This window comes from Entelurus aequoreus, linkage group LG09, assembly GCF_033978785.1.
Source record: "Entelurus aequoreus isolate RoL-2023_Sb linkage group LG09, RoL_Eaeq_v1.1, whole genome shotgun sequence".
Lineage (NCBI taxonomy): Eukaryota > Metazoa > Chordata > Actinopteri > Syngnathiformes > Syngnathidae > Entelurus > Entelurus aequoreus.
The window spans coordinates 78,360,905-78,387,058 of NC_084739.1; the positions used below are offsets into that span (position 1 = coordinate 78,360,905).

A 26,154-nucleotide genomic window follows, 5' to 3' on the forward strand; every position below is an offset into this window, starting at 1 on the left:
ACAACACAGCATTTTATATACGACCCAATCCAAGCAACCTTTCCCACTCACGGCGCAAATAAACTAACACAAAAAGTCAACACACATGGTAACATACCGCAACCTGCTTACCGAACTTTGTGATTATTATTAAACATGTCTAAGCACAACACATATTTAGGAATTACACCCATTTAAATCCCCTGAATGCATGATGGGAAACAAATGCAAAACACTTAATCATTATTGGTGCATTTTAGCTGCTTGATTTTTCTGATTGATTACAAAACTTTAAGAAGGTCGTCAAAAAAGTAAACAGGGTAGGAGTAGAACTTTCACATACTCTTAATATCCAATTATATTAACTACTCTACCGTTCAAAAGTTTGGGGTCACATTAAAATGTCCTTATTTTTCAATGAAGATAACTTTAAACTAGTCTTAACTTTAAAGAAATACACTCTATACATTGCTAATGTGGTAAATGACTATTCTAGCTGCAAATGTCTGCTTTTTGGTGCAATATCTACATAGGTGTATAGAGGCCCATTTCCAGCAACTATCACTCCAGTGTTCTAATGGTACAATGTGTTTGCTCATTGGCTCAGAAGGCTAATTGATTATTAGAAAACCCTTGTGCAATCATGTTCACACATCTGAAAACAGTTTAGCTCATTACAGAAGCTACAAAACTGACCTTCCTTTGAGCAGATTGAGTTTCTGGAGCATCACATTTGTGGGGTCAATTAAACGCTCAAAATGGCCAGAAAAAGAGAACTTTCATCTGAAACGCGACAGTCTATTCTTGTTCTTAGAAATGAAGGCTATTCCACAAAATTGTTTGGGTGACCCCAAACTTTTGAACGGTAGTGTATATACAGTACAGGCCAAATGTTTGGACACACCTTCTCATTTCAATGCATTTTCTTTATTTTCATGACTATTTACATTGTAGATTGTCACTGAAGGCATCAAAACTATGACACCTGTGAAGTGAAAACCCTTTCAGGTGACCACCTCTTGAAGCTCATGGAGAGAATGCCAAGAGTGTGCAAAACAGTAATCAGAGCAAAGGGTGGCTATTTTGAAGAAACTAGAATATAAAACATGTTTTCAGTTATTCCACCTTTTCTTGTTAAGTACATAACTCCACATGTGTTCATTCATAGTTTTGATGCCTTCAGTGACAATCTACAATGTAAATAGTCATGAAAATAAAGAAAACCCATTGAATGAGAAGGTGTGTCCAAACTTTTGGCCTGTACTGTATATACATACATATACACATACAAATATATATATATATATAAATATACACGCATAACTATATACTGTGAATTGGCAACTGGGTGTGACATCACACGCAACTGAAGCATTTTGACAAGGCACCGTTGGATTTTACGTGATCGGTGCCGGCAGGACCAGATTCGGCAGCAGTCCCTAGTGACAGGCTACAATCACAAACAGTCCCATTATAGTGTGTTTGTGAGGGAAAGTGAATGGGTAGCTACAAATAAACAAGCGTATGGGAAACACTGGCTATGTTGACATTAGTCTGGTGTTAGTTTGAGGGGAGCGGTGCGCAAGCGAGCAAGGCGGGGTGGGTCTAACCCCGTTGCTGAGGATTTCCTCCGGGCCTGACTGTAATACAAATGCAGCGATGGAGAGGAAAAGGTCTTGGCACGCCTGCTGAGGGGCCTCGGGGCGGGGCCGACTACAGTGTCCAGTCTGAGACAAGAGAAAGACATGTACCACACAAAGAAGTGCGTGAAAAGTAGCTTCAAGTCAGTGGGCCGCAGGGCGAGGACATCCATACATGAGCGACAGGGAGAAAAACAGAAGACCCGTCAACGTGTTCTGACCTGGTCTGAAGGCTCTTGATGCGACACAGCATGTCCAAGTGTCCCGCGGAGTACTGCTCTATGACGTCCTTCACGTCGTACGGGCGCAGCGTCTCCTTGAACTTCTTCTTTGCCACGTGGAACCTCATGATCCTGCGCGGCAAACGCGGAATTAGTACAAAACTTGACCAAATGTTTAAACATACAAAATGTATTGCTTTGAAGGAGTTAGCCTTTTTTTAACACTTGTACGACATTGAATAATGTAAGCCAGCACACTGTATAAAGTCTTTCTCCACTTGAATTAAGTAATTGCAAACTCTCCATCAGTGTCCACATCCGATATTGATAAAAGTATGGGATTATACCGCCTTGTATCTAAAATGTCCGATACAACCGGTCCTTACTAGTGCAAAGCTGGACAGCCAGTTAACATCTAAATGTCCTCCAATAAACACACAAGGTTGCTCTTTTCTTCTATTTTACTCAAGTCATTTACAAAAAGTAAACACGGCCACAACAGCCAGGCGCACAATAGCATACAAGATAGACATTAGTAATAAATATCCTTAATCGAACAATATTACAGTATAAAACAACACATTTGTCAATATAAACAAGTATCAAATAATTATAGTTGCATTTTACTTAGACATGCAAAGTCTCCAAAGACAAAAGTGTATTGGAAAGTATCCAGTAACAAACGTGTCTGCATTAGAGATGTCCGATAATGGCTTTGCTGCCGATATCCGATATTCCGATATTGTCCAACTTTTAATAACCGATTCCGATATCAACCGATACCGATATATACAGTCGTGGAATTAACACATTATTATGCCTAATTTCGTTGTGATTGTAACAAGGTTTTCCAAAATAAATCAACTCAAGTTATGGAAAAAAATGCCAACATGGCACTGCCATATTTATTGAAGTCACAAAGTGCATTTTTTTTTTTAACATGCCTCAAAACAGCAGCTTGGAATTTGGGACATGCTCTCCCTGAGAGAGCATGAGGAGGTTGAGGTGGGCGGGGTTGCGGGGTGGGGGGGGGGGGTTGTTGAGGTGTTTAGCGGGGGGTGTATATTGTAGCGTCCCGGAAGAGTTAGTGCTGCAAGGGGTTCTGGGTATTTGTTCTGTTGTGTTTATGTTGTGTTACGGTGCGGATGTTCTCCCGAAATGTGTTTGTCATTCTTCTTTGGTGTGGGTTCACAGTGTGGCGCATATTTGTAACAGTGTTAAAGTTGTTTATATTTCCACCCTTAGTGTGACCTGTATGGCTGTTGACCAAGTATGCCTTGCATTCACTTGTGTGTGTGAAAAGCCGTAGATATTATGTGATTGGGCCGGCAAACAAAGGCAGTGCCTTTAAGGTTTATTGGCGCTCTGTACTTCTCCCTACGTCCGTGTACACAGCGGCGTTTTAAAAAGTCATATATTTTACTTTTTGAAACCGATACTGATCATTTTGAAACCGATACAGATAATTTCTGATATTACATTTTAAAGCATTTATCTCGTCTGCATCATTCAACTTACTGCGTCATGAGCTTAACTTAATTACTGTGTTCATTAGGTGTTGCCAAAACCCCCCACAAACAACAATTACCACTCCACTTCAACTTAAAGACAGCATAAATCCATTCCGGATGGTTAATAATAAATAGGTTAGGGTTTTTAATACCTACCATTGTTCTCTATTTGACTCATTTCCCTTGATCAAGGATTTTCTTTCATTCCACACTACTAAATAAAAAAAGTATTTATGCCTAATGCTGATATCGTATCAGATCAATACGGTAAAGACCAATACTGAAGACTGCAATATCGGTATCGGAACCGAGGTGAAAATGTTGTAATGGGACAAACTTACTCTTAATCACATAACAAGAAGGGTTTTGAGGTATTCTAATTTTACTTAGTAAAAGTATAAAAATAAACGAAGCGCTTTATAATTACTTAATTACTTGTTATGCTTGTATGGCAGTTTAAAAACCTGACATTACAGTATGTAACGTCATAGAAATGGTACCCTTTGATTAGCAATGAATAGTTTTAATGGATTTTGATTTGACAGAGTATCATTATCCAACAGAGTGTTTAAAAAATGGGTTTGAACTGTTGTAAATTCTCCTCCATCACCTGTCAAAAGAGAGTAGTTTAAATGTATTTTAGTTTCATACAGTAGCAAACTAAAAAAGTCAACTTCTTTTTACAGCTACACAGGGATGGATACTAACTTATATAGGTCTCCACCAAATTCTGTTTGTTACACCGGGTTTTCATATAATGCTAGTAAAGAGCAGTTACCGTATTTATACACTTTTGCATTTTTGTTTTGAACATTGCCTGCTTTGTAAATAAAATGACTGAGTTTTACCCTGAAGCAGATTATCTAAATGTCCCTCATTTAAACATGTTCCTATTCAATATAATGGATTGTGTTCGCCCTAAGTGCGTTTAGGCACATCAGTATATATCAAGCACTCCAAGCAACCACAAGAGGGCAGCAATAACATTTCAAAGGCAACTAGGGTCATAGTTCAATCAGTGTTGGAGTGGAACAGAGCAAACATTGTTGCAATATCAGATAACTCCATGAGGGTCAAAGAGGAAACTGAAGCTTCCTGGTACTTCTTGTCAGATCATCCAAACGTGTGCGTATTTCCTGCGTGAATAATATTGATACAGGTAAGTCGATATGCGCGTGGTCTTCGTCACCCATCCCCGACGGGGTTGCGCTTCTCCACAGTTGCCTGCCTTTCCCGCTGCCTGAGAGAACACAGCGGCGACTCTGTTACAACAGTCCCCGCTGGGGGAGACGCTACCTCGGACTAAACCCGAAACCCTGGGAAATGCCTGGGCCGCGGCTGCCCGTGGAGGAGGCCTGGTGGGTGGGCAGGCAGGCTGGTGCCGGTGCCCCACCCGCCTCTCTCGAACCCTCGTTGGGACAACATAACTACTACACTGTAAATGTCGACACATCAGGACAAAAGACCGCATATTGTGGACAAAAAGGTTTGGACGGACGGACAATCATTTGTACGTACTGTACGTACATACATACATGCATACACATATACATGCATACATACATACATGCATACACATGCATACATACATACATGCATACACATATACATGCATACATACATACATACATACATATATACACATATACATGCATACATACATACATGCATACACATGCATACATACATACATGTATACACATATACATGCATACATACATACATACATACATATATACACATATACATGCATACATACATACATACATGTATACACATATACATGCATACATATATACATTCATACATTTATACATACATACATACAAACATGCATACATATATACATACATATATAAATATATATATATATATATACATACATATACATATATATGTACATACATATATATATATATACATACAGTATATACAGTATATATATATATATATATATGTATGTACATATATATATATATATATATGTACATACATATATATGTACATACATATATATATATATATACTGTATATATATACACATATATATATCTACGTACATATATATTTATATATGTACATACATATATATATATATATATATATACTGTATATATATATATACACATATATATATGTACGTACATATATATATATGTACATGCATATATATATATATATACTGTATATATATATATACACATATATATATGTACGTACATATATATATATGTACATGCATATATATATATATATATATATATATATATATATATATATATATATATATATATATATATATATATATATATATATATATATATATATATATATATATATATATTTATATACACACACATACAAGTGCCGTTCCGTCTTCCAGCCATAGCGTTTCTTCTCTTACGGATTCTTCATTAATCGCTCCAAGCAAGGTTTGTATTTTTTACAATATAACTAAAACAATTGTTACTTACTAAACTGTCCCATGTGTGATGTCTGTAGGAGTGTTTTCATGCATATTTGTACGGGCTATCGTAATGAAATGAAGCTAGCGTCGTTAGCGTTAGCTAATATGCTAACACATTTACGAGTGTCTGTGTTAGTATTATTAACTTACAACGGCATTCTTTTTGTATTGTTCCAGTTTCACAAATTCCTCAGTAAATTCCCCAAAACGTCACCGTGGACTCATTGAGTTTAGCTGAATGGAGAGCTAGCTTCCGCAGCTAGTGGGTTCATGACGATGACTTCTGTTTTGTTTGATCAGCCGTTTTACTGCCGTGTTACAGACACTGTTTGGAAACAATTAAGGTATGTAAATAAACATTAAAAACAAAATATATATATATATGTATATATATATACATACAGTATATTTAAAACCTATATCGCGATTAATTTTACAGCCATATCGCCCAGGCCTACGAGGGTCACATATAGAAAATTAAAAGGTTCCATTTTGCACATTGAAGATGCTCAAAGCAATCCAATGTAGGTCAACATAGTGGGAAATAAAAAGCATTAAGGACGAGCCAAACGAACGCACTCCAGAATGTGTCCCAATACTTTTGCCCGTGCAATATTTGGATCGGCTGGCACTCTCTTTCTGCTGAGATATGAATGACGAAACGCTGTCCCACCAGGGTGCCGCTGTAATGGAGAGGGGTGGTGCAACAACACAACTGTGCGCAGCAGTGTGAAACCTCTCCAAAAACACAAAGATAGAAGGAAATGTATACTTTAAAAACATTTTAGTAAACACATCCATTATCCTGTTCCTCTTTTGTTTGTTTCCAGGTATAAATGCCCACGCAGATGTTTGCACTCAGCAGATACAGCAGCAACGTCTGTTGAAATTATCTTACTTAGAAATATAGGAAGAAAACAGTCGCTTATCACCACATTCGTTTCATTTATTTCAAATAATGTGGCTTTACTACACTGCAGATTTTTTCTTAAAGCACATTCAACATTTTTCTGGCCTAAATTAAGTGTTAAAATAAGTCCTATTTATTTCTCATGTGTATTACAGTGCAGTATTTGTCTCGTTTTCAATGATTTTATTATTAATATTATCCATGTTATTATGTTCTAATATTCTATTATGCATTCGATAAAGATATTCACTAAAAGTGGGAATCTTTGAGCACTTCACGATTAGGTTCGATTCAGGGTTAAACTCACTTCTCATAATATATCTTTCAGTGAAGTGGGCACGGTATGTAAATGGCAAATAAAAACAGAATACAATGATTTGCAAATCCTTTTAAACCTATATTCAGTTGAATAGACTGCAAAGACAAGGTACTTAACGTTTGAACCGGTAAACTTAGTTAATTTTTGCAAATATTAGCTCATTTGGAATTTGATGCCTGCAACATGTTTCAAAAAAGCTGGCACATGTGGCAAAAAAGACTGAGAAAGTTGAGCAAAGCTCATCAAACACTTATTTGGAACATCCCACAGGTGAACAGGCTGATTTTGAACAGGTGGGTGCCATGATTGGGTATAAAAGCAGCTTCCATGAAATGCTCAGTCATTCACAAACAAGGACGGGGCGAGGGTCACCACGTTGTGAACAAATGCGTGAGCAAATTGTCCAACAGTTTAAGAACAACATTTCTCAACAAGCTATTGCAAAGAATTTAGGGATTTCACCATCCACGGTCCGTAATATCATCAAAATGTTCAGAGAATCTGGAGAAATCAGCAAAAACCAACATGGAATGCTCGTGACCTTCGATCCCTCAGGCGGTATTGCATCAAAAACCGACATCTGTGTGTAAAGGATATCACCACATGTGCTCAGGAACACTTCAGAAAACCACTGTCAGTAACTACAGTTCATCGCTACATCTGAAAGTGCAAGTTAAAACTCTACTATGCAAAGCGAAAGCCATTTATCAACAACACCCACAAACGCCGCCGGCTTCGCTGGGCCCGAGCTCATCTAAGATGGACTGATACAAAGTGGAAAAGTGTTCTGTGGTCTGACGAGTCCACATTTTAAATCGTTTTTGGAAACTATAGACGTTGTGTCCTTCGGACCAGAGAGGAAAAGAACCATTCGGATTGTTATAGGTGCAAAGTTCAAAAGTCAGCATCTGTGATGGTATGGGGGTGTATTAGTGCCCAAGACATGGGTAACTTACACATCTGTGAAGGCACCATTAATGCTGAAAGGTACATACAGGTTTTGGAGCAACATATGTTGCCATCCAAGCAACTTTCTTAGCTAGGTACCAAATCCGGTACTTTTTTTGGCACCGATCGTATCCCGCCAATCCTACCGGGCACCGATTCACGTAAATCCAACCAAGCCATGTTACGGTACCTGGGTTGTGCGTGACGCACTTTGGCACTTGGCGATCACTCCAGCAGCACTGAAAGCGGCCTCAGCCAAATGACCTCTAATGTTGCAAGTTTTTCAGGGCCAACAAAGATATTGATTAAAAAAACACTCAATTTTTCCAAAAATTAGCTAGCTTGATGCTAAAACTGTATTTTCCGAACTATAAGCTGCTCCTTTTTTCCACACGCTTTGAACTCTGCTGTCTATAAAAAGGTGCGGCTAATTCATGGATTTTTCTTCGCTAACGGCCATAATGTTTTGTTGCCAAAAAATATTTTTCATAAAACACAGACAGAGACACTGAAAAGGTGTGTTAGTGTGTGTGCTATGGCGCCATCTTTTGGACGGGTTTGCTCACTGCAGGTGCTTCAGGTTGAAAATGTATCTCCTGTATCGTTCCCTGAACCGGAAGTATTCATCCATAGCGTTACTGCTCGAAAAGGTTCTTCATTCATCTCTCCAAGCAACATTCATTAATTTTACAATATAACTAAAACCATTTTTATTTACTAAACCATCCCAAGTGTGATGTCTGTAGGAATGTTTTCATGCATATTTGTAGGCCCTATCATAATGTAATCAAGCTAAGCGAGTATGCCAATAAGTTTACAAGTGTCTGTGTTAGTATTATTAACTTACAGCTGCATTCTTTTGGTGTCGTTTTAGTTTCTTAAATTCCCCAAATGTCACTGTGAAGTTATTGAGTCAAATTAGCTGATTGGAGAGCTAGCTTTCGCAGCTAGTGGGGCCATGCCGATGACTTCTGTTTTGTTTGATCAGCCATTTTACTGCCGTGTTACAGGCACCGTTTGGAAACAATTAAGGTATGTAAATAAACTTTTACATATTATTTTGTACTGGTATATATCTCTGGCTTATAGTCCTGTTCCATTCATCCATCCATTTTCTACCGCTTGTCCCTTTCGGAGTCGCACGGGGTGCTGGACCCTATATCAGCTACATTGGACAGCTACCCTGGAGAAGTCGCCACCTCATGGCAGGGCCAACACAGATAGACAGACAACATTCACACTCACATTCACACACTAGGGCCAATTTAGTGTTGCCAATCAACCTATCCCCAGGTGCATGTCTTTGGAGGTGGGAGGAATGCGGAGTACCCGGTCAGGGGGGAGAACATGCAAACATGCAAACTCCACACAGAATGTAAACATATTTATTTATTCTAAAATTTGGTGAATGCGGCTTAAATACCGCGATCTATAACCCGGAAAATACCTGTATACATTGCTATTGACATGCTACTGATTAGCATTAGCGATTTTACATGGCATTTTCAACATCTCCACATTTCTTGATGAAAACTACAACTAAGATGCACATTACAATCACACAGCTGGTGCATAATAATTACAATACTTACAGTATTAACACATTTTAGGGCGCAACAAAAGACTAGACAGCAAAGACTTAAGTGACGAGCCAACACACCATATATAAACTATACACTACTGCCATTTAGTGTCTTGGACTTGCAACCGTAATTGAGACTCAGAAATGTGATAACAGTGTTTCCCACACATTCATTTATTTGTGGCGGCCCGCCATGAAAGAATTGCGTCCGCCACAAATTTAAAAAAAAAATAAAAAAAAAAAAAAAATTGTTTTTATTTTTTTGTCCTGTCCAGCTTCTCAGGCAAATCATATAGTTGATGTAGATGCCCATATAGGCTGTTCAGATTTACTTTACAAAAGAGAAGTGTAGGATACTTCTCTTGTTGCCTTATTTGTATTTGACCACTACTGTTTTCTGTTTATTTGTTACTGACTGTGGCAGGACACCTCTGCCTCTGTTTCACTTTATGTTGCTGGTAAATAATATGGTTGTAGTAGTAGGCTAAAGTTAAATTATTTAGTATGCACTAATTAAAGGGGCAGAGCTTTAAGAGACATTTTAGCTTTTATATTTTATAAGATATATTTTTTGTAAGAACCACGATTAATAAATATATTTCAGTGAATAACTTATTGTTCAAATCTGTATATGAATATGTACACAAAGTGTTGTAATTATATTGTCAAATGGATGGATGGACGGACGTTTAAAACAAAACTGTTATTATTAATTAGTCAGTATACATTTTTTGAGCCTTTTTAGAGAAAATCATATTATTGTAGTAAATTATGCAAATTGCTCGATGATGTCATGGTGACCACACCCATAGCCACGCCCATAGCCACGCCCCCACCACCATAGGTATGTTGGCAGTTTATGGGAAACACTGGATAATAAAACAAAATATACTGTAACTGGACAGCAGTTAACATAATCAGCTTAATGTTTATATGTTGCAATAAAAAATATATTTTATTATCAAAACAAATTATTTATTAACACACAAAAGCACCAGTATCAATTCCAAGTAGAGATGTTTGATAATATCGGACTGCCGATATTATCGGCCGATAAATGCTTTAAAATGTTATATCGGAAATTATCGGTATCAAAAAGTAAAATTGATGACTTTTTAAAACGCAGCTGTTTACACGGACGTAGGGAGAAGTACAGAGCACCAATAAACCTTAAAGGCACTGCCTTTGCGTGCCGGCCCAGTCACATAATATCTACGGCTTTTCACACACACAAGTGAATGCAAGGCATGCTTGGTCAACAGCCATACAGGTCACACTGAGGGTGACCGTATAAACAACTTTAACACTGTTACAAATATGCGCCACACTGTGAACCCACACCAAACAAGAGTGACAAACACATTTCGGGAGAACATCCGCACCGTAACATAACACAAACAACAGAACAAATACCCACAACCCCTTGCAGCACTAACTCTTCCGGGACGCTACAATATACACCCCCCCCCCCAACCTCAACCTCCTCATGCTCTCTCAAGGAGAGCATGTCCCAAATTCCAAGCTGCTGTTTTGAGGCATGTTAAAAAAAATAATGCACTTTGTGACTTCAATAATAAATATGGCAGTGCCATGTTGGCATTTTTTTCCATAACTTGAGTTGATTTGTTTTGTAAAACCTTGTTACATTGTTTAATGCATCCAGCGGGGCATCACAACAAAATTAGGCATAATAATGTGTTAATTCCACGACTGTATATATCGGTATCGGTTGATATCGGAATCGGTAATTAAGAGTTGGACAATATCGGAATATCGGATATCTGCAAAAAAGCCATTATTGGACATCTCTAATTCCAAGGCACCGGGAATAGGTACAGTATGCGTTCAAATGTGAACGGTACCCAACCCTAATCTGAGCTCTCACCTGACAGCTCTGATGACCCCCTTGAGTGGCGTGGACAGATCCTCCACGGTGATGTCGCAATGGCAGCCTCTCTCATCTTGGGAATCCTCCGTGGTCATGCCGGCGTCCACTAAGAGCCGCAGGAGACGATTTGTCAAAAACAAAACATTTATTGTACACAATGTTTGTCTTTTTACGACTTTTGGGGCGACAGGTGCAGACCCCGCCATTAGGGAACCGCCCTTAACGAAGGCATCTTGTGTTCGAGGAATGTTTTTCTATTTTTTTAATCCAAATGGGACGCCTTAAAAATCACAAGCTTGCTCGAAGAGATACACACAATGATGGCACACTGTTGCTTACACACACAAGTATTTGTTACCTTCTTGAGACATGAGAAAAATGCCTACCTCTTCAGGACCACCCTTTCTAGATTTATAAAGATGTGTATTTACAACATTAATAATATATACATACTATGCAAATATGAAAAAGGTAAGCTTTTAGTAAAAAATGTTTGTGTTATTACATTATGTCTCTATATACATATTTATAAACATTTTTTAAATTCATTTTGGCCAAAGGGGGAGCATTTCAATTTCTTACACACACTTGTTATTTCATATGTTGGCAAAATCCCTCCTTTTTGGGACCACCCTCATTTTGATAGATTTCACCACCAGGGGTGCAAATGAGACATTCTCTGTTAAGATTCAATGGTTTTTCCGTATTTCTGACTTTGGAGCAATGTTCACGGACTCTAGTATATGGCTCTCTATTAGATACAATGTTATTGGGACCATGAATTTGGTCTTACCTTGTTCACACCTCCTCATATGGAAGCTACATTTCCTTGTTGATGTCTCAAGAAGGGTAGAAATACAAGAACACACACACACACACACACACACACACACACACACACACACACACACACACACACACACACACACACACACACACACACACACACTGAGTCAGTCCAACTCACCGTCTGAAGCAACGGTCCGTGATTGGCTCTTCAGCCTCAGCGAGGGTCTGAACCTGGTCCGGTCGTTGAAGCTCCAGCTCTTCTGCACCTTGGCCGGGCTCCCGCTCATCAGCTCGGCGCCGCCCCCCACCTCATTGCCGGGGGAATAGCGCTGGCGGTCGTTGATGGACGTCTGCCGGCTCTTCATGCTCTGTCCCCGGGGACTCGCCATGCGGACTCGGTCCTTGAAGCTCAGCTTTTGGCTGCGTGGCGAAACGGGTCGAGGGAGCGGTGGATGCGGATGCCCGACGGAGGTCGGGAGGCAGTGAGGGAATTATGGGAAGTGATTTGTGAGTTTTGAAAGGACAGGACATGAGGAGAAAAGAATGGACAAAATTACAGCCTGTTCTAGAATGTTCCCTCAAAGCAAACACCATCTGACATGCCCAAAACAAACGAGCAGAAGCCTGCTTGCTCGCCAGTCCTTCAGCACACCATAGTAGGATGTGACAGTACGCCATCGTCACGGTTGAGTTTGGGTCCAGTAAAGGAACAGAATACTAAACATAAACCTGCTTAGCTTTCGTCTACATGGCTCTAATGTTTGTTTAAGGAAACAAACATTAAGAAGTGCTTTTCAACTATGACGGCAGAAGAGGCTTTTTAAGTTCTGGCGTCTCCTTGGCACTCATGCTAGCCATTGATCCTGCCCTTGGATTATGTTTTATTTATTTAGCAAGGAGACCCGTGTCTTTGGCCCTGTTTACACTGCTTACCTAATCTGTTATTTTTGCCTTCAAGTGATAAAGATCGGATATTTTTTGCCAGTCTAAACTCTCTAAAGTGCTTCAAATCTGATATTTTTGCGTCAGATTTGGGCAACGTCAAGAGGTAGTCCGAGTCCGGATGGAATCTGATCTTTTCAAACGTGACTGCAGTCTAAACGGAAATGCCACCTGAATGCGACTTTTTCGTCATCTTTGGGCGGGCTACGTTATTCTTCTGCGCAGGAAAAGCTGAAGTGGATACATCATCACAACATCCGGTTTCGGTGAGCATAGTACATTTTCGGCGGCTCAATTTTCGTTGCATTACTAGTCAATAATGCGTAAATCAGTGGTAAGGCTCCAGGGGGAAAAAAAAGCCCTAAAATACGTGAAAATGCATGAGAGATTTTAGCGGCAAATCCGAGACCTTCATTTTTGGCTGATATCAGACCCATATTTAATATCAATATCTGATCAAAAAACATATAATTTACTTATTATACAAAATTCTGCCGAAAAAAGGCCTAAAATACGTAAAAATGCACGAGAGATTTTAGTAGCAAATCCGATTGATTTTTTTTGCTGATATCGGACCCATATTTACACTCAGCAACAAGGGTTGGAGTTGGGGGTTCAATCACCAAAATGATTCCCGGGCGCGGCGCCGCTGCTGCCCACTGCTCCCCAAGGGGATGGGTCAAATGCAGAGGACAAATTTCACCACATCTAGTGTGTGTGTGACAAATTGACAATCATTGGTACTTTAATCTTAATCTTTAATATCAATATCAAAACAAAAAACATCAAATCGTCATTTGCTTCTGATGTAAAACACAAAATGAGACAGAAAAAAGTCCTAAAATATGTGAAAATACACATCAGAATCAGATTTTTTTCTGATATCGGACGTATTTTTCATGATAATAGGATTTTTTAAAATTTGATATTAATATTTATATAAAGGCTACAGAACAAAAGTACTAAAATACGTCAAAATGCACATGAGAGCTTTCAGCGGCAAATCCAATACCTGTTTTTTTTGCTGATATCGGACCCATATTTAATGATACAATTATGTTTTTTGATCCGATTCCAATATTTGCTTGCTGTAAAACCCAAACGCTACAGAAAAAAAGTCCTAAAATACGTGAAAATGCACATGAGAGCTTTTAGCGGAAAATCCGATACATGATTTTTTGCTGATATAGCACCCATATTTAATATCAATATCGAATCAAAAAACATACCATAATTTACTTGTTCTACAAAAAACAAAATGCTAGAGAAAAAAGTCCTAAAATACGTGAAAAGGAACATGAGAGGTTTTAACGGGCAAATCCAAATACCTGATTTTTTGCTGATATCGGACCCATACTTAATGATAATAAGACATTTTTTGATTTTGTTATTAATATTTGCATGTTATAAAACACACAAGGATACATAAAAAGTCCTAAAAGACGTGAAAATGCAAATGAGAGCTTTTAACGGGCAAATCCAGTACCTGATTTTTTGCTGATATTGGACCCATATATAATGATAAAATAATGTTTTTTGATCCGATACCAATATTTGCTTGCTATGAAACCCAAACACTACAGAAAAAAAGTCCTAAAAGACGTGAAAATGCACATGAGAGCTTTTAGCGACAAATCCGATACCTGATTTTTTTCTGATATCGGACCTATATTTAGTGATAATAGGAAGGTTTTTTTTTATTCGATATTAATATTTGCTTGTTCTAAAACACAAAAGGCTACATTAAAAAGTCCTAAAAGACATAAAAATGCACATGAGAACTTTTTACGGGCAAATCAGATACCTGATTTTTTGCTGATATCGGACCTATATATAATGATAAAATCATGTTTTTTTGATCCGATATCAAAATTTGCTCGTTATAAAACACAAAAGGCTACATAAAAAAGCCATAAAATACATGAAAACGCACATGAGAGCTTTTAGTGGCAAATATGATACATCATTTTTTGCTGATATTGGACCCATATTACATATCAATATCGAATCAAAAAACATACCATAATTTACTTGTTCTGCAAAACACAAAACGCTACAGAAAAAAGTCCTAAAATACAATGAAAATGCACATGAGCGCTTTAACGGGCAAATCCGATACCTGATTTTTTGCTGATATCGGACCCATATTTAATGATAAAATTCTGTTTTTTGATTTGATATTAATATGTGCATGTTATAAAACATACAAGGCTACATCAAAAGCCCTAAAAGACGTGAAAAAGCACATGAGAGCTTTTAACGGGCAAATCCCATACCTGATTTTCTGCTGATATTGGACCCATATATAATGATAAAATAATGTTTTTTGATCCGATATTAATATTTGCTCGATATAAAACACAAAACGCTACAGAAAAAAGTCCTAAAATACAATGAAAATGCACATGAGAGCTTTTAACGGGCAAATCCGATACCTGATTTTTTGCTGATATCGGACCCATATTTAATGATAACAGGAAGTTTTTTGATTTGATATTAATATTTGCATGTTATAAAACACACAAGGCTACATAAAAAGTCCTAAAAGACGTGAAAAATCACACATGAGAGCTTTTAACGGGCAAATCCGATACCTGATTTTCTGTTGATATCGGACCCATATATAATGATAAAATAATGTTTTTTGATCCGATATTAATATTTGTTCGATATAAAACACAAAACGCTACAGAAAAAAGTCCTAAAATACAATGAAAATACACATGAGAGCTTTTAACGGGCAAATCCGATACCTGATTTTTTGCTGATATCGGACCCATATTTAATGATAACAGGAAGTTTTTTGATTTGATATTAATATTTGCATGTTATAAAACACACAAGGCTACATAAAAAGTCCTAAAAGATGTGAAAATGCACATGAGAGCTTTTAACGGGCAAATATGATACCTGGTTTTTCTTCTTATATCGGAACTATATTTCATGATAATAGGGAGGTCTTTTGATTTGATATTAATATTTGCTTGTTCTAAAACACAAACGGCTACATAAAAAGCCCTAAAAGATGGGAAAATGCACATAAGAGCTTTTAGTAGCAGATGCAGACAACCCAGAACCCCAAAACAAGGCTTATGCAACTGGAGAAGGACCAGCATGCATTGCAGCAGGCCAGAGGGTCAGAAAACAAACATTTAGTCATCCCCTACTCCGAAAAGAAATCTTCAGTATTATTACATTTTAATCAAACTATGAAATGAAGAACATTTCCCAACTCAACATTTGAATCTCATATTGTTCTTAGATGCTGCATTTTGGCAGAAGTTTAGTAGGAAGTTGTAGAAAAATCTAAAGTGAGGCGCTTTCCTGCAACATGCTCAAACCCGCACAGCGATGCACGACAAATGAGGAGGAAAAATAAACGGATAGAAAAAGAATGGCTGACATGCTGCCATGAAAATGCTTGCAGGAGGAGGACGCATCAACATTTGCAACTACATTTTTACCAATTAAAATGCAATTTCTTTACAGCGTCCTACTAAATTCAATGCAGCAAAACGAGGAATATTTTTAATGAAGAAATCATTAGTGTCTGCTCAAAATGTCTTCCAATTCAACTTTGAATTTCACAACAGTCTTTTGAGAGTTGACAAACAATTTGCATACTTGGACTGGCTTTTAAATCCTGCCTCCTGATAGGATGCTGGCCGACGGGGCAAAGCGGGCAGCAACGACCACACGCGTCAAACACCATTAAACACACGTATCGGGAAAACGTTGCAAATTACAAATGCTGCAGGATCAAAAGCAAAACCAATTGGAAAATGTTACGAATCCTTAGAAACACACACAAAGCTCATAAAAACAAACACATGGGATAAATGCTGCAAGTTTGTGGAACACAAAGGACGGTAGCCAGGATTTATCAGGCGTGCATGAGCGGAATGCACAGAAGAAAGTTGGCGGAATGAAAAGGTAATTATTATTAATATTTTTTAACTTAACAATGACGTTCTCTGAAATACTATGAAATACTACGACCAGGCTACACAACAGCTAAGCGCACAATAGCACACAAGCTCGACATACGTAATAAGTGTCCCAATAAAATTGAGCAATATGACAATACAAACAAGTATCACATAAATATAGCTGCATATTACTTACACATACAAAGTCTCCAAGGCAGAAGCGTACTAGAAATGATCCAGTAACAACCGTGTCCGCACCATTCAACTTTCTGCGACTGGAGCGTAATTTAATGAATTATTGTGATGACGAGTGGCCATTACAAAGCAATTACCACGCCACTTCAACTTAAAGACAACATATTTCCACTTCAGATTTTTAGTAATAAATAGGTTAGTGCAGTGAATCTCAAACTGTGGTGCGTGTACCACTCGGGGTACGCCAAATAATCACTTAATTACCGTTCAAACTGTGTGTAATGTTACAGCTGTTAAATAAAACCTCTGCCTTGTATTTAATGAATATGTAGGCCTACTACGCTACTGAATGAATTATTGTGACCACGATCTGTCATTAAAAAAAAACAATTACCACTCCACTTCAATTTAAAGACAGCATACGTCCATTTCAAAAAGTTAATAATAGATTATCTATTATATTTTTTTCTGTTTGATTAATTTCACTTGATAATTGTAATGTTACAGCTGTTAAATAAAACCTCTGCCTTGTTTTTAATGAATATTTAGGCCAACTACACTACTGAATGAATTATTGTGACCACGATCTGTCATTAAAAAAAAACAATTACCACTTCACTTCAATTTAAAGACAGCACACGTCCATTTCAAAACGTCAATAATAAATAGATTATCTATTATATCGTTTTCTGTTTGATTAATTTCACTTGATAATTGTAATGTTACAGCTGTTAAATAAAACCTCTGCCTTGTTCTTAATGAATTACCACTCCACTTCAATTTAAAGACAGCATACGTCCATTTCAAAACGTCAATAGTAAATAGATTATCTATTATATTGTTTTCTGTTTGATTAATTTCACTTGATAATTGTAATGTTACAGCTGTTAAATAAAACCTCTGCCTTGTTCTTAATGAATTACCACTCCACTTCAATTTAAAGACAGCATACGTCCATTTCAAAACGTCAATAATAAATAGATTATCTATTATATTGTTTTCTGTTTGATTAATTTCACTTGATAATTGTAATGTTACAGCTGTTAAATAAAACCTTTGCCTTGTTTTTAATGAATATTTAGGCCTACTACGCTACTGAATGAATTATTGTGACCACGATCTGTCATTAAAAAAAAAAAACAATTACCACTCCACTTCAATTTAAAGACAGCATACGTCCATTTCAAAACGTCAATAGTAAATAGATTATCTATTATATTGTTTTCTGTTTGATTAATTTCACTTGATAATTGTAATGTTACAGCTGTTAAATAAAACCTCTGCCTTGTTTTTATTGAATTACCACTCCACTTCAATTTAAAGACAGCATACGTCCATTTCAAAACGTCAATAATAAATAGATTATCTATTATATGGTTTTCTGTTTGATTAATTTCACTTGATAATTGTTCTAACACCCCACACTTCAAAATAAAAGCATTCTCTATTATTCCTGTCGATATCATATCGGTTTAAAAGCATAATCGGAACATTCTCACAGCTCCGATCTCGTATTGGAAGTGAAAAAGTCGTATCAGGACGGATTTCTTTTCAATTTGTGTTTGATCCTGCAGCGTTTGTTCCGTTTCGTGTGCTTTATGCTGCTCGTGTCAGCCATCGTATATTTTTTTGTCAAAAGTGCGAGGTCTCACTCTCCATACAGAGAAACAGGCTCCGTGGTCCTCCATGCTATTAGTCAGTCATTCCCACAGCTTGGAGCGCAGCGAGGATGCTGGGAAGTACCTCCTGTATTTCCTAGTATACCTTCGGAAGAACTTCCCGCCACTCTTACTGGAGCGAAGGAAGGAGGGAAGGAGGGAGGAAGGATATTAAAAGAGGAGTGGAGTCCCCAGCCACACAAACACACACAATATTGGAGCAAAGTACACACAGTAAAAGAGGGCACATTTTTGAGTCTCCATGACGCTGCTGCGTTGTGACCAAGCGTCCACGCCGTGATTCACTGTGTTTGGCTTTTGGGCCGTGAGGGAAATCATTTCCTTTTTTGACAAGCGATGCAGGGCTCCATTTTAATAAACATGGCTCCCAGCAGCACACCACCAGGTAATTATTGTCCGGCCTCTGTGTGCACGCTGAAACAGTCTTTGAAGGTGTCGGCAGCCGCGGCAAGCGTGACCTATCGGCTATTTCTGTCTGCGCGCCACGCTTTGATTGAGCTCCCGGACGTCATGAACGGAAATTGAACCATGTTCCGCAAACTTTGCTATCGACACGATGGCCGCCCCACTCGTGTCTGTTGGTTACGGACGTTGGTTGGGGGCGGCGTGGCAAAGTTGGGAGAGCGGCCGTGCCAGCATTCTGAGGGTTACTGGTTCAATCCCCACCTTCTACCATCCTAGTCATGTCCGTTGTGTCCTTGAGCAAGACACTTCACCCTTGCTCCTGATGGGCCTGGTTAGCGCCGTGCATGGCAGCTCCCGCCATCAATGTGTGATTGTGTGTGTGAATGGGTAAATGTGGAAATAGTGTCGAAGCGCTTTGAGTTCCTTAAAAAAGGTAGAAAAGCGCTATACAAATATAACCCATTTACGCCCCAATATCTTTGCATTATACTGGCAATATTACCAAATTTTGTGTTTAACCTTGAAAATCATGGATTTTGATACTTGACTTAGAAGTATGCCAACTTCTCCTATGTTAGCATGCTATTTTTAACATGCATTTCTTATTTTAATATTTGTAAGTAAAAAAAATAAAAAATCTTTACATTTTAAATATATCTTTTATGAATAAAAAAAAAAAGTGTATTTATTTTTTTTTTTTACATTAAATGTATTTTCTTTTCTTTAAAAAAAAATAATTTTTAATCAATTTTTTAAATTACATTTTTGTGGGTTTTTTTTAACGCTAACATGCCAATGTTTTAAAAGCATGGATACTTGGCACCATCTTAGAAGTATGCCAACTTTGCCTATGTTAGCATGCTATTTTTAACATGCATTTTTTATTTTATTTTTTTTCATTAAAAAACAGATATATTTTTCTTTACATTTTAAATATATATTTAATTAATTAATACATTTTATATTATATTGAATTTTTTTTTAGATTAAATGTATATTGTTTTATTTTTTAAAATGATTTTTATTAAATTTTTTAAATTACTTTATTTAGTTTTTGTTTTAACGCTAACATGCCAATGTTTCAAAAGCATGGATTTTGATACTTGGCACCATCTTAGAAGTATGCCAACTTATCCTATGTTAGCATGCTATTTTTAATTTTTTTTTTTTCATTAAAAAAAACAGATATTTTTCTTTACATTTTAAATATATATTTAATTAATTAATACATTTTATATTGTATTACTTTTTTTTTTAACATTAAATGTATTTTATTTTTATTTTTTTAATTATTTTGATTTCATTTTTAAAATTACATTATTTAGTTTTTATTTTAACGCTAACATGCCAATGTTTCAAAAGCATGGATTTTGATACTTGGCACCATTTTAGAAGTGTGCCAACTTCTCCTATGTTAGAATGCTATTTTTGACATGCATTTTTTATTTTATTTTTTTTCATTAAAAAACAGATATATTTTTCTTTAAATTTTAAATATATCTTTAATTAATTAATAAATTTTATTTTGTATTTGATTTTATTTTTACATTAAATGTATTTTATTTCATTTTTTAAATGATTTTTATTTCATTTTTTAAATTACATTATTTAGTTTTTATTTTATGCTAACATGCCAATGTTTCAAAAGCATGGATTTTGATACTTGGCGCCATCTTAGAGGCAGCTAACTTCTTCTATGTTAGTATGCTAATGTTCGTATGCTAACATAAGAGAAGTTAGCATACTTCTTCTATGTTAGCATGCTAACGTAAGATAAGTTAGCATATTTCTAAGATTGCATCAAGTATCAAAGGCCATTCTTTTTAAGGTTAAACATACAAAATTAGTTAAATGCTAAGATATTAGCGCGTAACCAACAGACACAAGCGGGGCGGCCATTTTCCCACACTAATTGGTTCTACGTTAGTATGCTAACAATTTAAACCAGCATTTTTGCTAATTGAGTTTGCATTAACCTAAAAATCATGGATTTGGATATTTGGATAGAAGTATGCTAACTTCTCCTATGTTAGCATGCTATTTTTAAACATGCATTTTTAAAAATTATAATAAACATATGTAAATATTTCCTTTAAATGTAAAATGTATTATATTTATTAATTAAAAAATGTTTTTGGTATATGTATATACAGTATATATATATATATATTTATTTATTTTTTTACAGACAATTTTTGTATAATATTTTAAATTACTTAAAATTACTAAAAATATTTGTAATTACATTTTTTGTTTTAACGCTAACATGCTAATATTTTGAAATCCTGGCTAATGATATTTGGCGCCATCTTGGCGGCAGCTAACATAAGAGAAGTTAGCATACGTCATCTATGTTAGCATGCTAACATAAGAGAAGCTAGCATATTTCTAAGATTGCATCAAAAGCCATGCTTTTTAAGGTCAAACATACACAATTAGTTCAATGCAAGTATAATGCTAAGATATTAGCGCGTAACCAACAGACACAAGTGCGGCGGCCATCTTCCCACACCAGTCTGTACTACGTTAGCATGATAACAATTTATACTGGCAATTTTGGTAATTTAACTCGTATAAACCTAAAAACCATGGATTTGGATAATTGGCGCCATCGTAGAAGTATACGGTAGCTTCTGCTATGACGCTACCATCCCCATGCTTGTTACTTATATTGTTACTCGTGTGTGTTTTTACAAAATAACAGATATTATGAGTCGACAGTAAATCTAGGGTTAAAACGGTATAGAATCTGTACGCTGACTACTCTAAAGCCTCGATAGTCTTGTTCCCTGACAAGAGAGAGTAATTCCTGCTAAAATGTGACGCTTGTCCTCACTTTTGGTTGTTTTCTGCACTTTATTCCACAGACATAAAATAGTTGAAAGCTGAAATAAAAAGATTGTTGACGTCTGCTCAAACAAAGGCCGGCAGCGGTTTAGTGCGCGTCGGTGAAGCTAAGAAATAGCGCTGTAGAAAGTGTTCAAAATAATGCAAATGAGGCTTTGCGCCACGAAAGCTTGGAAGAAAGTAAATCGTAATTAAAGTGAAGGATTTATGCAGACGCTGTCGGGCCAATTAAATGTTTGCTTTGAAGACGACGGGCACGTTTGTTTGTTTTTAGTATAGAAAATGCTGAAACAGACTGTAATATTCAAATACTTCCTGAGTTAATTGTAACAATATGAGGAGAAGAATAAATAAATAGTGTTTTTTCATCATTTACCTTCGCAAACAAAACAGGAGTCTTCAGTTATGGTGATGACGAAGTTGACAATTAGCACCTTCCCAAACACCAAATGAGAATTTACACAGCAGAGAAAACAATAACGATAATATAAGCACATGTCAATATTGTATACAAACTGGCAATATTTTGTTTGAGCGCACTAACCATCCCCAGTATTAATGATAAACCTTCCCGAGGGTTAGCATTACCGATTCAAACTATAATTACCATAAAAGCGTAATTGATTACCGCACATCTCCATTACAAATGTGTTTATACACTTGTTTATGTACGCGAAACAATTTATATATTTTTTAAATCAAAATGTGTGTTGACTCATTTTAGTCAGTCAATATATACAGTACTTTTGAACACTGACTTGGTAGAGGTGGCCAAAAAATATAGATTCACATCCATATCACAATTCTTATTCATACCAATTCTAAATTGATTTATAATTTTCAAATAGCGATTTAAAGAAAAAAAATATATAAATAAATAATTATGTGTATGCATATATATATATGTATATATACATATATATATATATATATATACACATAATTATTATTATTTTATTATCATATGCATATATATATATATATATATATATATATATATATATATATATATATATATATATATATATATATATATATATATATATATATATAGCTCTCTGGTAACGAAGCAACACAGGAAGTGATCACTGATCAGTGGGAGTGACACGCTGACAGCCAATCAGGTAACAGTGTCAACTATCAAATTTGGTTGCGCAATCTTGTTGTCTGGCGGTTGATTCTTTGCATGGAGTGAGAAGAGAAAACAAAATTGAAGAAATTGTGGGTAAAAGAGGAAAAGTCACCTGGACAGTATGGAAGTTTTTTGGATTTTTTTCAAAGGGACCGTAGTCAGACCAATGTGGTCAGTAAATGATGCAAGGCGCTCGTCCCCACCAAGACTGGTAATACCACACCACCTTAACCGCGCTCACCCTTTAGAGCACAGCTGTAACTTCCCGGCACTAAACCTGCAGAAAATAGTTCTCCTCAGGTTTCTCCATGTTTATATTTTCACACTTTGCACTATTTTATTACATTTTAATTAAGCATTTGATACACATACCATCTTTTTGCACCTTCTTTTTAAGATGTTATTGTTAAGTTGAGTTAAGTTTACAATTTTGTTTACATTGTTTGAATGTTTTCCATGCTTGTGTTGACATTTCCTTTCTTTTCTGCCTTGATAGCTGAGGGGATCATAATCTGAGGAAGGTTACATTTGAAATAAAAAATTGTATATTTAATATATTTTTCTCTTGGTCCTTATTTTGCTGAAAAATATGAATAATTACCCATATTGACCCAAATAAAACACTTATATCATGATACAATTTAACGCTAAATCGCCCGGCCAGCTATTAGCGGCGTTATCAATAACAACGTACCTTAGAGACCAGTTCAATTTTAAAATATAACAATTTTATCCAGGATATATTCTGTAAGTAAGGGGTCCAAACTTAGCTTCTCCCTCAGCTTGGGGGTCCTTGAAGACCTCTGCTCTAAAGTAAATCCAAGTTGACTTTCGATAATGTCCTAAACATGTGAGTGTTTACTCACTTTTAGCAGATTATTATCATTTTTGTGATCTACAGGCGCTGGCGGGTGTACCTAATGCATACTTGCCAACCTTGAGACCTCCGAATTCGGGAGTATTTCTTATATATATATATATATATATTTTTTCTTTTTCTTATATATATATATATATTTATATATTTTTTCTTATATATATATATATATATATATATATATATATATATATATATATATATATATATATATATATATATATATATATATATATATATATATATATATATATATATATATTAGGGGTGTAACGGTACGTGTATTTGTATTGAACCGTTTCGGTACGGGGGTTCCGGTTCGGTTCGGAGGTGTACAGAACGAGTTTCCACACGGACATATTAAGTAGCGTAACGCACGTTGTGTAAACAATGCACACCGAGGCACAACACACGGCATGCTAGCAGCTAACGGGCTACGATAGACTGACCATACGTCCTCTTTTCACCGGACATGTCCTCTTTTGCGGGGCTATCAGGGCGGAGTTTCTTAAATGCCTCAAATGTCCGGCATTTTGAGTTAGGGTTGCGTGCATTTTCAATGTACGTTCAGGGTTAAGAAGGGGTTAAAAACTAAACAAATTGTGCGCGCAGCAGCATTGGTGAGAGAGGGGCAGAGACAGAGACAGAGAGAGTTATGATAAACGCGCATGCGTCGCCAGGCTCTGCTTTTTATTCATAGATTTATCAGATTTAATTTTTATTATCTATAGCAGGGGTGTCAAAAGTGTGCCCCGGAGGCCATTTGCGGCCCACAGCTAATGTTTTAAAGGCCCACGGCACATTCTAAAAATACTATTAAAATAAACAAAAACATAACAAAAGTGAAATAAAAAAGCTTAAAGGTTAAATGTCAGTTAGAAAAAGTTGCAATGTTGACTAATAAAACAAAGCTGTTTTTTTTCTTTCAAACTGTCATTGCTCAAAACATAATATTGAATCAAAATCAATGTTATTATGAATTAATGACCCTTCACATCAAATATTCCACAAAGAAAAATATTTTTGGTGGAAGATTTTGCAAATTTGGTAAATAAATAACCAAAAAATTAATAGTTTGTTGTTTTCTTACTGTACCGAAAATGAACCGAACCGTGACCTCTAAACCGAGGTACATACCAAACCGAAATTTTTGTGTACCGTTACACCCCTAATATATATATCTATATATATACCTGTATATATATCTATATATATATATATATAGATATATATATGTATATATATATATATATATATATATATATATAGATATATATATATATATATATCTATATATATATAGATATATATATATATATCTATATATATATATATAGATATATATATATATATATATCTATATATATATCTATATATATATATATATATATATATATATATACACAAAATGTGCAGGCAGCATACCCCTTCCCCTTCGAGCTGTCCTGGATAAACTGAAATGATTTTTTCCAATCATTTTGGAACTTGCAAGCGTACTTCTTTTTCTTACTCGTCGTCGCCATGTCTCTTCTTCGTTCTTCTGCTTTGTCTCTGTTATGTTTTTGGACATTACTACTTGCCGTAGTTTTGAAGCAATGCAAGATGGGAATCCGGATATTGTGTGTCAGTGTATTAACGTGCCGGCTGGAATAAACACACGCTGAGAAATAGCTCCGTGCCTGTGCCTGCCTACTTTATGGGTTATAGATAAGCCAATGGATAACGGAGACATATATAATAGTCTTTGTTTCAGGTGAGAGAGGATGCTAAAGGCACGCCCCCAATATTGTTGTCTGGGTGGAAATTCGGGAGAAATTCGGGAGAATGGTTGCCCCGGGAGATTTTCGGGAGCGGCACTGAAATTCTGGAGTCTCCCGGGAAAATCGTGAGGTTT

At 36.2% G+C, this 26,154-nt stretch overlaps 1 protein-coding gene across 1 annotated transcript in view; it reads right to left on the bottom strand.

Annotated features, from left to right (window-relative positions):
- kcnq5a (potassium voltage-gated channel, KQT-like subfamily, member 5a) overlaps positions 1-26,154 on the bottom strand; it is a 218,619-nt gene that overhangs the window by 11,432 nt on the left and 181,033 nt on the right. The window contains exons 9-12 of the mRNA XM_062059509.1: positions 12,433-12,674; positions 11,463-11,571; positions 1,841-1,972; positions 1,590-1,706 (exon numbers count right to left, since the gene is read on the bottom strand). Coding sequence (XP_061915493.1) covers positions 1,590-1,706; positions 1,841-1,972; positions 11,463-11,571; positions 12,433-12,674 — 600 coding nt within the window. The remainder of the gene's footprint in view (positions 1-1,589; positions 1,707-1,840; positions 1,973-11,462; positions 11,572-12,432; positions 12,675-26,154) is intronic.